General features: G+C 53.7%; 1 protein-coding gene across 1 annotated transcript in view; it reads right to left on the bottom strand.

Annotated features, from left to right (window-relative positions):
- Positions 1–1181, bottom strand: part of TNFRSF13C (tumor necrosis factor receptor superfamily, member 13C) — a 2971-nt gene extending 1790 nt beyond the window's left edge. The window contains exons 1-3 of the mRNA XM_009874863.1: positions 1098–1181; positions 849–1035; positions 221–370 (exon numbers count right to left, since the gene is read on the bottom strand). Coding sequence (XP_009873165.1) covers positions 221–370; positions 849–1035; positions 1098–1181 — 421 coding nt within the window. The remainder of the gene's footprint in view (positions 1–220; positions 371–848; positions 1036–1097) is intronic.
- Between the last annotated feature and the right edge of the window lie 8477 nt (positions 1182–9658).

Genomic DNA, 9658 nt, shown 5'->3' with positions numbered 1-9658 from the left:
GCTGGCAGTCAGGCACAGGCATGTGTTCCCAGGGGACGTGGGACACAGTCACTTAGGTGGCACCTCAGCTCCCCCAGAACGCCCCAGGATGCCTGTGGAGCCAGGATGCCTGTGGAGCCTGTGTCGAGGTGGAGGAGCCTGGGGGGAGCCAGCGACAAGTGATCCCATCTGCCCCGGGATCCTCAGAGTACTGTGACAGGGAGAGCAAGAGGTCTCCTACCTTTGGCCACCTTCCTCTTCCTCCTCTGCTTCCCCACCTTGCAGGCCAGGAAGACTCCAAGAGCCAGGATGAGCCCCACCACCATCAAGACCCCAAAGATCAGGAGGGTGCTGGGCAGGTCCGCTGAAGGAAGGTCAGAGGTGGGCTCTGCTGTGGGGCAAGATGCCGGCAGTATGAGGAGGGGGAGAGCTGGGGCGTGGGAAGGAGGGCGGCAGCATTACCCACCTACCTGTCCAGCCTCAGAGCTGTGGTGGCAGGAAAGGAGAGTAACTCTTCACTGCTACCCACCCACCACCCGCAACCACCCTGCCTGGTGGGACCCTCATCCCACCTGCTGCTGTTGCTGTCTGGTGGGAGATGAGGGTGTCCTATTCTTCCCATGGTCACCCCCGTAACAGGCTGTGACCCCTGCACCAAGCTGGATCTTCCCTCTTCTTCCCACACTGTGTTCCCCTTACTGGAACTGGCTGTCCTCTTCCTCTCTCGTCTTCTTCCCCCAGGTGGAGGCATTGCTTCACCTCCATATCCACAGGTCCCCCCCTGCCGCTCCAGGGGTGCTTCCAGCCCCCTTAGCCCACCACCACGCAGCCCCGAGGAGCTCGATCCCCGTCCGCCCTTGTCCCCTTACTTGTGTTGTCATTGAACAAGTCACACTTGACGCAGGACTTGGTCAGGAGGTCGAAGCACTGGGACGAGAGGCAGGAGGAGGCAGAGGTGTCTTTTCCTGATGAGGACATGGCAGAGTAGGAGTGAGACTCTGGCTCTTGCATGGCAGGGATGGTGAAGGGGCCGCCCGAGTGTGAAATCGCAGCACCCTGGGGCCAGTGGCAGAGGGAGATACAGTCTGTCAAGCTGCGTAGTCTCCCTTGGGACTCACAATCTCTGTGCTTGCCCTGGGGCGGATCTTCACCGGGGAGGAGGAGGGGGAGGGCCCAAGCCCTACCCCTGACTGCCCATGCATTGAGGCCTCAAACTACCCCTCCCCTTCAAAATATGCTTTCAAAATTCCTGCAGCTCCTCATGTGTCCCAGCTACACAGCCCAACAGTGTCACCTCCTCAGCCCTCATCCTTCCCCAGCCCACCATATGTCCCCCTCAGCCCGGGCATGTCCTCCAGCCCACACCCTCCCTTGCTAGCCAGCAAAAAGCCTCCCCCTCAGCATCCTCCAGTGTCTATATGAGGGGTTCCTGTGCCAAGATCTTTACAGGACCCCATTCTAGGGCCACGGATCCAGCTTGGATGGAGTCCAAGGACTAGAGGAGTAGAGGCACTGCAGTTTCCCCTTTTAAAACCTCCTACTGCCCCCAGGGCATGGCCTGTTAGCAATTGCTCCATAGGCAGGCCAAGTGGTGTGTGTTCTCCATCCCTGCTAATGATGGTTCTCTCCATCAGCTTGTTCTCTGCATCCCAGACCTAGACCCATGGCAAGAATCCTCCCAGACCCTTCGCACCATGTCTCATTCTCTGGGGTTCACCTCTGGCTCTGCTCAGTAACTGCCCAGGGCAGTGGACAAAAGCAGGTCACACCAAACAAGTCTAGTTCCCATACCCTTGGAAGTGACATTAAGTCACCCTTAGTTGTCTTAGATGTTCCTGATTAGGAGCAGCAGAAACATCCTGCCACCAGTAACCACATCTTGAAGCCTGGTGATTGAGATCTGAAGTGGGTAAGTGATGGATTTCAGTAGATGCAGGTGACTCTTCTCCACCCTTATCAAAGAAAAATCATGTTCCCTTTTTCTTCACCCCATAGGAAAGAAAAGAACCAGCTACAGTTGCTGGTTTGCTCTTAGGTGAAGGAAGTAGCACAGGAAACCTGCCCTGGCCAGGAGAGCCCTAATGGGGCTTTAGTGTTGGAATCTCATCCTTGCAGCAGCTAGAGCCTCCAGGATCTTTGTCACTCATTGTCCTGAACTGAGGCTGGGAGGGGAGGAAGAGAAAAGCCAAAGGATGCTCTGGCTCAAGGTGATAGAGTACCAGGTGTCCTCATTGGGCAACTGAGCTCCTCTGAGACAGGCCAGAGGACTTGGTCCCTGGATGTATCTGCCCCTCTCCAACAGCTTTTGGGCAAGCTGAGCTCACAGCCTCTGCACCCCTCCTCTTGAAATCCTCAGTAGGATGCAATCACCAGCTACCTTTGCTGGGTCACAGTAGCCCAAGCACAGCTCTCCACTACACCGTGCCCCGCAGGCTGGGAGCTGCCCTATGGCAGAGCCCTCCCAGCACCCCACTTACATCTCCCTCCCTGCCAGCAGCATCCCTGCAGGGTGGCTTGCACCAGGGCAGCACTGAAGCAGCCCCAGCACCATCTCAGACCTCCCCACTGGGCTCCGTGGGGCTCTGGGCAAGTGAAAGTCCTGACCAAAACCCGTTGCTGCCCGTCGGTTCCACGCCTGCCACGATTTCACTTCCTTTTCAAGCTGGTGTGCCCAGACACTCGCTTCCTTGCCTCTTGTACATGTACTCGCCTGCTGGGGAGCACTCACCTGCTGTGCTGGTGGGGATGGCTGTGCCAAACTCAGAGGGCTGTGGGCTTCTCCACAGGCTGCCATTCCTGTGCCTGTGACTCAGTTATGCCTGTTCTGTCTTAGTCAAAGTAAAACTCCCTGAGTGAGTGGGGGCATGCCAAACACTTCCCTCTCTCGGTGCAGCCCTGAGCTCTGAAGCCAGCATAGCACCTTCTGCCTCAATGCTTGCGCTTAAGGGGCTGTGCTCGCCCCTGCACAGGTACCTGCCCGGGGAGGACATCTCTCCATGTCCTACCTCACCTGGTTCCCTGCCTCTTGTGCACCGTGAGCAAAGAATGGGGCTGTAGTGCAAGCACTAGAGCAGGAGGAGAGTGAGTTCAGCTGCTGGGTGCACCAGGATCATCTCCAGGTGGTCAGAAAGCCACAGCAGAGTGGGCTAAAGGGTCAGAAGAGAAGCTCAGGCTCACTCCAGGCCACATCTGAACTCCACAGCAGGGAGCCTCAGGGAGGAGAGAGAACCCAGAGCCCTTGCTGTCCCTGGCAGGCAGCTCACAGAAGTGTAAGGGTATGGACTAGGGAGGAGAAAACATCTTGCCTTCTGGGCTGGTGGTACAGGACCCATGTACGGAGGCAGAGGACCCACACAACATAGCCAGTGCTCTGTCAGGACACTTGCCTGTGAAACAGCTCCCTTCAAAGGCTTTGCTGTTCCTCTTGCCCCTTGACGTTTCCACCTGCTGGTCTCCATTTCCCAAAGCGGGGTGCTCCTCCCGTCATTCCTCTCTCACCCTCCCTCCTGAAACCCCCGCACTGTGCTTCCCCCACATCAGTTGCCTCTCAGTGACCCTCAATGCCCTATTTCTGTGGATCCCACTGTAGCACTGTCACCTCACCCCTCTCCTTCCCCTCTCCCCTCCCTGCTTGGCTTAGATGCGGAGTAGGGAAATGGGTCCTGGCATCTGCTGTACCACACTTACAGATTAACTCCATGACCCCTCCAGTCAAGTATATCACCAGGGAAAGCCCAAACCAAGGTACCTACATGTTGCTTTTAACATGGAGGGTGAGGCTGACAATAGAGCTCAAGAGCTCCCATTTCGGTACCTGGAGTGAAAACCTGAAGCTGCAAATGCCCAGTGGGGAGCCCAGGGATGGCAGCTGTGATGTCCTGCTGTGAATAAAGTGCTCTCAGGTCCTGTTACATGGAAGAACGTTGCAGCCTCATCACTGCAATTGATCTTACCCTATTCCCTCCCATTTTCTAAGCCTTCTTTATCCCCCTCCACAGCTCTTCTGCGCTCCCTTCCCAGTCCATCTGCTTCCTCCTGGGCCAAGAAAATGATGTTTGAATTCACGCATGATAACGCTTACTCATGGAGAAAATCACCGCTGACTTCCCCAGCGGCAGTCACACGTGTGCCTGCTCACCAGTGTGGCCCAGGCTGCCCGGTCGGCTCTGGGCATCAGCCGTCCCCCTCTTCATCTCTCTCATCTTTGCCTCCCCTGCCCTTTGTAACAGCTGTTGATCGTTTTTGGAGCAGCGAAAGTCAAAGCTTGGAGAGTAGTTTGAACTATTTGCATCGAATAGCTGAATACACTTGATAATAGCTCAAATGCATAATTAAAGAGCAGAAAAAATGACTCACTGGATAAGGAAATGCGCTTTTCTTATCTCCTCTGCAGAGAAACGAGAAAGCCCCAGGAGCCTGGAACTCCAGCTAAGTAAGTGCTTTTATTAAACAAATAAACCAGCAAAGATATCAAAAGAGCTATTTAAAAATTATGTCTTAATCCTGGAGTCAGAAAGCTCGATTTCCAGTGCCGTTTGTTCTAACCCTATACTGTAAGGGCTGACTTCGGCCAAGGTTGGCTGCTGGGATCCTTGCAGAGAGCCCCCCAAGGAACGGGGCAGTGGCCGTGACTGCAGGAAGAATTGAACAGCAGGGACAGTGATGCCCTGTGAGTGCTCGTGCACACATGAGTGACTGGACTCGTGTGAGCGGTTCCTTTGGTGTCAGAGGTGGGTGAAGTGACTCATGCACGCACTTGCAGAACCGCCCGTAGCAGAAAATATCCACCAAAAGTTCACCTTGTACTCGTGTTCACCGGAAACCCAGAGGCTTGTAAATCAGAGAAGCTGTGAGGTGTTTATCAAGCAGACCCAGTTATCTTGGGAGAAATCTGACAGGATGCACTCAATGCCCCGGCAATGCCTCAGCACAGCCTGACGTCTGCCCCATGGTCAGATGGTGCCACTGGAAGGCTTTGGCTAGCGTCAACCCCCAAAGTATGCTCCGCATTGTGCCCCTGCGTCCCTTCCCAGCACGCCTGTGCCAGCTGGTTGGAAGCATCCCCTCCTGAAAGGTCTCGCTATGGCTCTCAGGAACTTGTTTCTCAGGACTCCAGCATAAAGCTCCTCCTCAGGATCCACCAGGATGTCTCAGCATGGGACATCCTCAAAGCCAGGCTTAGGGACAAAATCTGGGAAGATTTTAGGAATAATGTGGGAAACTGCAGACTTCAAGAGATTCACCAGTACTCTAAAATCCAGACCTCTCTGTAGGTGCTCTGCTTCTTTACCAAGGGTTTTTGTGGCACTGCTCAGCCACTTGCATGGGGAGTTTGGTGTGAGGCAATGCCCCAGCGACATCAGTTCTGCTGAATGTTTTTTGTCTCCCCCCTCCTTGTTTATGTAACCCTAGAACTGTGCTTGTCCAAGGCTTGGGTCCCCAGACACTACCCAGGCTCTCACAAGACCCCCTTCTCATGTTGTGAGCAACATGTCAATAGCTGAGCCCAGCTCTTCTGCCTGGCCGCCCCTGCAAGAAAACAGTGAGCAAATCCACCTGCCTGCTCTGCCTGCAGCAGGGATGCTTCCCTCTGAGGGTGGGTGGGAGCTCGCCTTGTCCCCCTTGAGTGACAGGAGGGGAGGCCAAGTGCCCCTCTGACCCTGCCACCTGGTCATAGGAAGCATTCATTGTGGCTGGTAATAGGAAGCATTCACATGCCCTGGCAGGTCTGGGCAGCACCTCCAGCATCAAAACAGAAACCAATGGCTGAAGGTGATGCGTTGCCACACTACAGACTGCCAAACAGGTGGGTTCAGGCATGCATACGCCAGGACAGAAACCTCCCTAGCACTCCAGGTCAAGTGCAGAAACTTGGCTCCATGGCACTTGTGATCTCAGGGCACAGAGGTCTTCAGCAGATGACTTCAGAGCCAAAATCAAAGCTTACTGAAGGTGAGGTGCTGTCTCCCATGGAGCCCACACCATTTGTCACTTGCTTCAGCAGCAGGGGACAGGAAACCACTTCGGTCAGCCTAGAAGTCAAAACTAAACCGAGCAACCCCAACTGCATTTTGCACAGAGCTTTGTTGTAATGAACTGCTCAGAGGAGAGCTACTGCTCCAGCTTATGCATGGGAATGGTTTGGTGAAAACGTTTGCACAAGACAGAAACCTAAGAAAATACAAAGGTGCTTGCAAGCAGTTCCAAAATAGAAGAAAGTATATTTTTCCTGGTTGCACTGGTTTGTTGCAAGTTCTCCTGCTGCCTGCTGTATGACCACCTCCTTTCCCCATACACAAACCATAGAATCATAGAACAGTTTCAGCTGGAAGAGACCTTCAGGATCATCCAGTCCAGCCTTTGTACTAGCCCTATCAACACCACTAAACCATGTCCCTCAGCACAATATCTACCTGTCTCTTAAACACCTCCAGGGATGGCAACTCACCCACCTCCCTGGGCAGGCTGTTTCAATGCCTGACAACTCTTTCAGTAAAGAAATTTTTCCTAATATCCAACCTGAATCTCCCCTGATGCAACTTAAGGCCATTTCCCCTTGTCCTATCACTCATCACTAGGCAGAACAGACCAGTAACTCCTCAGTCCTCCCCATGGACTGCAGCCCAGCTCCAGCAGGGCTGCTCCACAACCATGTTTCTCAACACTGGATGCTGGACCCACCCTAACAGAGATGCTCAAAAACATCAGTGTGCCTGGATCACATAAAGCACAACTCGAGCAGGGAAAAAACACACCAGAACACTCCTGTGAAGTTGCAGATTGCAACAGCTTAGAGCAAGGGTACAAGAGCCTGCATAGTTTCCAGTGCTAATTGCTGCTCCAGCAATGTCTGCCTGAGCTGTTTTTTGTGGCCGACTCATTTTCCTGGTAGAGAGGATGCTGCCCTGCAGCCTTCCACCACCCCAGGCAGGAGAGATAGGTGCAGAGCCAGCCTCCCTCACCCCTCCTGACGGGGAGCTCCGGCTATTCTGTTTGTCACTGCCGGACAATGCCCCATGAAAGGCTGAGTGGAGGGAGTGCAGGGATTTTGACCAGAGGCTGCTTGGCCAGTCAGATGCCAAACTCAAGCTGCTTTCGGCCCCGGAGCACTGAGAGGGACTGTAGTGCTGCAGGAGAAATGAGCGGCACGTGTCTGGACATGAGTGAAGCCCCAGTCTGGGATGAGAGGCAAGGAAGCGCATCTCTGCCAAGCTGAAGCCAGCCCCACAGCCGGCCGGCCGCCGCCGGCAGCCAGCTCGTCACCACCGTGCTTGCTGGTTGCGAGACTCCAGCTGACAGCTTCCCCTCTTCTCCCTCTCCAGCTAAAGCACCTCCGTGAAAAACAACGTTTCATTAGTCTGCAGTGGCATCGACGAGTTTACCAGTCCCTCCACACCGTTCACTGGCTTCTCATGGGCCTCTAGATATCAGCCTGGTGTAAAACGACTGGAGTGATCTAATTTTCACGGACTTGAATGCAGAATAAGGTTAGGAATTTCAAAGGCCGCGTTAAGAATGTGATTTAGAAGAGTCCTGACATGCAGATTTGGCCCGTGCCCCTCCTCTCCTGGCTGGCATCTGGGCATGATACTTTGTCCATCCTGCCAAAGACCAGAGAAGAAACAGGCGAGGAATGCGTACGTTGGGGAAGGAGAGGAAGGGGATGATGATGGGCTGCTGCAGATGCAGGGCTGTGGAGGTGGAGGGGGACTGCCAGCTCACACACACACACATACACATGCCCCTGTCCTCCAAGGAACCTGTGGGCCAAGTCCATCAATTCCCTTTCAAGGGGATGGTCCTCCTCACACAGGCTCCATTTCTAACAGCCCCATTGACTTCTGAGCCTTCAGGGCCTCAAGGGCTCTGACTGGAAGAGGGATGAGTGCACCAGCACAGGCTGCCACAGGAAGAGAGATGCTATGGGGGGCGAATGGTTCCACCAAGGCAAGCAGTCATAATCCACCCCCTCTGAGGTCACTTTCCTGATTTCCCATTGCAGTGAGAGCACCCATAGGGGAGGTCCCACAGTCCACTGGGAAGGCTGTTCATCCACCCCACAGGGAACATCTGGCCAGCACAGCTCCCTGCCTTACACTTGCCTTTCGTGCTGTACCCACAGCGCCACAGCCGGCTAGACCACCAGAGGATCCAGGCAGGCTACACTGCGGCACCGTAGCATCTCCCATCACCCAACCTAAAAACACATATTGGAGGCGGAAGGCAGATACAGCTTTACACCCCCTAATAATCTTGTCTCTAAGCTAGATAACTAGGACTGTAAATCCCTGGTGATAATCACAGCCACCATGCCTGCAAGCTCTCCTCTGGACCATTCATTTGGCTTGATGGTACTTTAAAGAGACATCTAATGAGGATAATCTGATTCAAATCCCCTCCGCTTTTGGGCAGCAGAGCAATTCAGTCCCCCTCTAACTCTTTCTTCCTCCATGACTGTCTTTGTTTCCCCTTCTCATATGAATCACTCTGGGCTTTCCTTTGCTTTTTCATTACTATTTTGATTCTTTGATATGACCATTGCAATCAAGATTCACTCCCTTTAGAACCTAATTAGCATGAAATCAGACTTGCTTTTACTCATAGCCTTGTAATAGGATGCTGGCCTATGGTTCAGCTCTCACTTTGGGTGCAGGGAACATTGCAGCCTGCTTAAAAAATTCCCTCTTCACCTGATTCAATCAGAACCACTTACAGGAGATACGTACACGTTTCAAGCTTGGCAAGAGAGTCAAGCTTTGGGAAGCAGGGAAGGTCTCAATCACACCCAGCTTTCAGCGCAGAGCAGATGGCAAGCATATCGACTATATAATTTATAGGACACCATCACTATGTATTAGTCCCATACAGTGGCTGAGCTCAGCCAAACAGCGGCTCCTGCACACGCAGAGGGGACTTGCGCAGGTGATGCTCCACGTGCAACCTGGGCAAGAGGGAAGAGACAGGTTTTGGAGAAAGCACATGCTTCACATTTCATCTTCTTCATAAAACAGAGTAGAGGATGCGGTGCAGCAGCACTCGCCCCAGAGGGGCTTTTCTCTTCCCCGCAGGCCGGGCAAACACTTCCCAGCCCATAAACTTGTGTTCAAACTAGGTCAGTATTATGCAACATCTGCGCGCAAGCATTTTTTCCCTTTCCTGTGAGCTGCTCACTCAGTGGCACGATAGATGCCAGGGCAGCCCAAAGCCAGGTGTTGGGGTTTGTTTGCACTTCAGGGCCACCACACTGGCACAGCCAGGTGTGCAGCTCACTAGGGGTCATGAAGCCTGAGGGGAATGTGCGCTGCCACCGCAGCTCTATTTCCACAGCGCCTAAACCTCTCCACCACTGCCTTTCACCTGGACACACACATCCGATGCTCAGCACAGCCAAGCAGGGATGCTGGGGAGGTGTTAAGGACCTGTGAGAAAAGGTGGGGGAATTGCTCAGGATTGCCAAGTTGGATTACAGCAAAGGAGCAACAGGATGGAAAAGATCGAAAGGGACACCAGGTAGTAAAAACACTCCCTGAAGAGCAAGGTGAAAGCAAGTAACAGAGCTTCCAGCCCTCTGGATGGCTAAAAAAGAGCCCTGGAAACGAGCAGGCAAGACCGAGATTTCATAGGTGACCAGTGTGAGCACAGATAGACACTGCACTACCCCAGGGCTTCCCCAGCACCA

The sequence above is a fragment of the Apaloderma vittatum genome, unplaced genomic scaffold, assembly GCF_000703405.1.
Source record: "Apaloderma vittatum isolate BGI_N311 unplaced genomic scaffold, ASM70340v1 scaffold25038, whole genome shotgun sequence".
NCBI lineage: Eukaryota > Metazoa > Chordata > Aves > Trogoniformes > Trogonidae > Apaloderma > Apaloderma vittatum.
This window is presented reverse-complemented; position numbering and strand designations above follow the sequence as displayed.